The following is a 5,318-nucleotide window of genomic DNA, read 5'->3' on the forward strand; positions in this document are numbered from 1 at the left end:
TCCAAAGCGTAGGGGAAGAAGACAAGGTGTAGCATGAAAGAAAAGAGGCTGTGAAGTTAGCCAAGGTGACTGCCTGACACCAAACAAGGGTTTTAGAGGGATTAGAAATTGAAACCTTTAGGAAAGATGCAGGCAAGTCATCCTTGGCTACCAAACAGAAAACTCTTTCTCTTCATGTTACACCTTTCTTCCTCTCTAGTAGTAGTATCCCTAACTCCAATATTACAATGTATGCCTTGCCCTGCCCTGTATTTATAGCAAATGAAATGCAGTTAAGAATAGTGTGTTGTCACTCACTCATATAATTTTGATCTCCTCCAGCCCGAAAGGTTTCTTTTAATATGAACTACTTCATTCATGCTGCCCATAATGGAATATATTCACTGGCCAAGCAGGGACCTTGCCACTTGGCCAATCAACTTGCAGCCCACTTGAAAAGATTTAGTAAGCCAACCAATAATGCCCTTGTTTAATGAGCTAGGTTTCATTTATACATATATACATGCAAAATTTATGCAAGACTTTAAAGCTTAGGGGTTACTTTTGAAGTGGAAAATGGGGATGATGAAGAACAACTGCAGCAGCAAACCCCATTCACCTCTTTGCTAACGTTGCAAAGCGATGATGTCTTGAGACAAAATGATTATGTTGCTGAAGGAGAGCTTGTGTGGGACTGTAAGTCTTCTTATTTACCTTCCCAGGTATGTATCAACTATACATTATTTCACTAATTTAATCAAATTAACTACTTTCTTTTTTAAGTAAAGTTGATTTTTGTATTGTACATGATATTTTTATGCAAGTTGCTGAAAGGAATAAATCTCACATTATACCACTAATAATGTCAATTTATCAAGATTGTCTCTTTCATTTACTAATTACTGTTGTTTGTGTAGTTTTATAGTCTTTCTCAGCTGTTTTTTTTTTCAATCTGTGCTATTTTTAAGTGATTTTTGTATGTATATCACAGTATTTTGAGGTCATACTTGATCTTATAGGCTAACCAATCTTATTAATACCAAGGATCCTGGCCTTGATTTGATTGGCTCTTTGTGATCATGCTGTGCCTCTAAAGTGGAATTGCATTGCTCAGTCAGCTCAGCAGCTAAAGGGGTTCCACATTATGAATTAATAAATGCTTGTTTGACCTGGCCACTTTCAATGGTCGATATTAAACTTTTACCCTAATCTTAGTTTCATAGGCAGTAGCATCTTCATGCATAATGAAACTGATGAACCTTAATAATTTGCAGATTCACAGTAAAAAACATAGACAAAACCTTTATGTTTAAGCATGTTTAACGTGCGTGGTAATCATCAAAATCATTCTTTAGCACAAACTCAAGTGACACGTGTCTTTTCAGATATGGGATTTTCAATCAGAAAGGTCAAAAGATTGTGAAGAATCTGGTGCAGAAGATGCAGGTTTTGTTAAGGGATGTTCCTTTTTTAGAAATGTAAGTTGTTCTTAGTAATGTTTAACTTGGTTGATAAGGTTCATAATTGTCATCTGAACCATACGATATGTTATATTACTTGCCTCTGTGTTTTGTATTGCTTCAACTTTGGAAACTGTTGTATAGATCTAATGGCTGATTATGAACACTGCAGAATACCTGCAATGAACCATTCTCGAGCTGCAAACCGACAACCGAAGAGAGCAACAATGTAGGTGTAGTGGGATCATTATCAGATTCCAAGGTGGTTGAGAGTCTTGAGACCCCAACATGTGATAGCACCAGATATGTCCAAGTGATGGAGCATCCTATTGTAGGTGGTAGTGAGGTAATGAATTATGAGGCAAAAACAAACGTTGACATGGAACCTTTGGCACAAAATAGAGACAATGCCATGTTACGCTACAAGGAGAAGAAGAAACATAGAAGGTAGAGTAGGACCAAATCTTTTTACTTTGGTATTATTTTGTTTTATATTTCAATTGATTTGGTAAAACATAACATGGACAGATATGATAAGCAAATACGCTATGAGTCGAGGAAGACCAGGGCTGATACCAGAAAGAGATTCAAAGGTCGGTTTGTGAAGGCAAGTGAAGCACCAGATGTTAGAGTGTAACGCCTCCTTTTTTCTGTCTGTATATATGTATTCCCATCGTAAAACATCAGCTTCCATAATTTATGGAATTTCTATTGCTTCAAGTTAAAAATTGTATGGAATCGCAGAGCTTTTTCTGGTTTGCATGCTCCTATATATTAACAGGGTAGTAATTAGTTATCAAAAAGCTTAAAAAATGTAGATACTTTTTTTTTTGTTATTAACGGTCTAATCATTAGTAGTTTCGAAAATTTTATTCCTAGCATGAGTATCTTTGGGAGCAACCTCGTTGGGAACAACTCCACGTTAGTAACTGACTTTTTTGGAATAACCTTGGAAGGTTAGTAGGATTCCTAAATTATTTCTCTTTTGTGATGTCGCGGAGAGCATGGCTTGGAGGCTCAAATATTGTAACTATTAAGAATTTCTTCTTAACTTTTTTTTGGGAATACAAGTGTTTTCTCCTTATGTTTTTAATGAACAACCGTTGCACTGACACTTAAAAGGCCTTTCTTGCTAAAGTACTTCAAGTGGCTGCAACTTTGATTAATAGTCATTATACTTGCTATCTATTTAAGTTACTTTCTATTTTCCAATGTACAAGTAACCACTTTCAATCCCACTTCCTACCATTTTAGCACATTTAAGCCCACATTCTCTTTATAATTGCATTTTTCAAGGCTTATAAATTGAAGTTTGAGAGTCTCATTTGATGAGAGACTTTTGAAAAACTAACCATTCTAAAATTCACTCAACAACTTTCTCTCTACAATCATAACAACCACTATAGCTTTGATCTTTTTTAACCTTTTATTGTGTCCATCATCACTGCCTACCTATGCACTTGTTTTCCAAAGCCTACTCCGATCTGCTGCTTCTCCATTTCTCCATGATATCTCACTTTGCTAGATTGTAATGTCTCCTCACCTTATCAAAAGAACTCTCTGGATTTTGACAACTCCACATGGAAGGAGCAACTACATTTCGTGAAATGCCTACTATTCTTTATCTTCACCAAAAATACACTTTTCTTTTGCATCATCCTCAAAGGCTTCCTAAGTTCGACCTTCAAGCAATGAAAACACTTCCACCTCACTAGAGCATCAGAAGAACATGAATATTGTCATCTGTAGATTGTAAGATGACCATAATTCTCAAATGCAGGTAATGCTTATATTATTTATCATAGGGTTCATAAATTAGCAATAACTCCATTCTTAATTTGTAATAAACATTGGTTATGATGTGATAGCAATACTCTGCTGCAGCTATAATTGCTGGCCACTAATACTTCATATGCATGATTAGAGAAATTCATTTCACTTAAGTAGATATATGATCTATATAGTGAAATTGGATAACTCCTCTAGCTATAGCTATGTTTGCTCAAAATTTGGTTGCTAATAGTTCATATATAGGGTTTGAGAAATTTATTTCACTTAGATAGAGATATGATTTCCCTAATAAAAATACATAACTCCCTTTTGACTGTAGTTATAATCGCTTGTACTTTGACCATGAAATTATAATTTAGTTGAGCAAGCTTACAATATGATATACTTTTGTTTTTCTATAATGTTGAAGAAAATTTGATTCTGTTAGAGTTGTGTGACCCAAATTCTAAGAGATTGCTTGCAAGTCAAGTTAAACAAAATATATCTTCTTTCTAGAAGATTTAGTATTTATGAGTATAATATATTTAGTATTTATTAACATAATATATTTGACTTTAATTAGAGTTAGGTTTTTTCAACCTATAAATAGATGTAGTCGAAAATCCTCTTGAAATCATTCGGATTCAACATAGTGAATTTTCTTCTCCTCTGCCCGTAGTTTTTTTCCCGAAAGGGTTTCCACATAAAAATCTATATTCTTTATTTTTATTTCTTTTTTCTTTACGATATATTGTCATTACCGACGTTTTATTTTTAAAAATTGGTATCAGAGCTTCCGGGTTGTTCATCTTGATCACGGTAATGGCATCTTTGAAGTATGAAATTTCGCTGTTGGATCGCAACACTAGATTTGCGTTGTGGCAAATTAATATCCAAGAAATTCTTGCGCAGATGGATCTAAAGATGTCCTTCTAGGGATAGATAAGATGCATTCGATATTAACGGATGAAGAGAAGAAGTGTAAGGATCACAAGACGTTAACACAATTACATCTGCATTTTTCTAACGAAATTTTGCAGGATGTGATGAAGGAGAAGACCGCCGCTGCATTATGGAATAGGCTGGAACAAATATGTATGTCAAAAACTCTAACCAGTAAGTTACATATAAAGCAGCGTCTTTATGCTCATTGCTTGGAGGAATGTGCACGAACACTTAACAGTGTTTAAAGAAATTCTCTCAAACTTGGAGGTCATGGAGGTTCAGTATGATATAGAAGATTTAGGGATGATTCTACTTTGTTCGTTTCTCCCGTCTTATTCAACCTTTAGAGACACGATTTTATATAGCCACGAGCCTCTCAAAATTGATGAAGTTTATGATTCTTTGACTTCGTATGAAAAGATGAAGCATCTTGTGGTTAAACTCGACTCTAAGGGAGAGGGTCTCATTGTTTGTGGGAGACAAGATAGGAATACTGATGATGATTGTGGAAGGACACAAGAATGAAGTCCTCGCGGTAAATTTAAGGGTAGATCGAAGTATTCAAACAGAGGTAAAACTTTTAACTTCTGCAAGAAGAAAGGGCGTATTAAATCTGAGTGCTATAAGCAACAGAACAAGATCAAAAGAGAGGCTGCGAATCAAAAGGGGAAACAACCAAAAAATTTCGGTGAAGCTGATGTTGTAGAAGACTACAGTGATGGTGAACTTCTAGTCGATTCTGTCAACAATTCTAAAGTGAGGGAGGAGTGGATCCTTGATTTGGGCTACACCTTCCACATGAGTCCCAATTGGGATTGGTTTACAACTTACGAAACAATGTCTGAAGATGTTGTTTTGATGGGAAATAATGCTTCGTGTAAAATTACAGGTGTTGGAACGATTAAAGTTAAAATGTTTGACGGAGTTGTCAGAACACTTAGTGACGTGCGGCATGTTCCAGAATTGAAGAGAAATTTAATTTCGTTGAGTACTCTTGATTCAAAAGGGTATAGATACACAGCTGAAAGTGGGGTCTTGAAGGTTTCCAAAGGTTCCCTCGTTGTGATGAAAGGGTAGAGAAAGACTACCAAGTTATATGTTTTCAAGGTTCTACTACAACTGTCGTTTCCTCTTTCTTGTCAGATGATGATATTACTAAACTTT

The 5,318-nt window shown here is 35.4% G+C and overlaps 1 protein-coding gene across 1 annotated transcript; it reads left to right on the forward strand.

Moving 5' to 3' along the window:
* The first annotated feature begins 341 nt into the window (after positions 1 to 341).
* On the forward strand, positions 342 to 2,156 carry LOC107961771 (zinc finger protein CONSTANS-LIKE 15-like). The gene is made up of 5 exons (XM_016897934.1): positions 342 to 444; positions 550 to 701; positions 1,365 to 1,457; positions 1,612 to 1,886; positions 1,968 to 2,156. Exons 1-5 carry the CDS (start codon positions 342 to 344, stop codon positions 2,074 to 2,076), a joined length of 732 nt encoding a protein of 243 aa, XP_016753423.1. The 3' UTR covers positions 2,077 to 2,156.
* Positions 2,157 to 5,318: the final 3,162 nt, after the last annotated feature.

The sequence above is a fragment of the Gossypium hirsutum genome, chromosome D04 (assembly GCF_007990345.1).
Source record: "Gossypium hirsutum isolate 1008001.06 chromosome D04, Gossypium_hirsutum_v2.1, whole genome shotgun sequence".
NCBI classification, from domain to species: domain Eukaryota; kingdom Viridiplantae; phylum Streptophyta; class Magnoliopsida; order Malvales; family Malvaceae; genus Gossypium; species Gossypium hirsutum.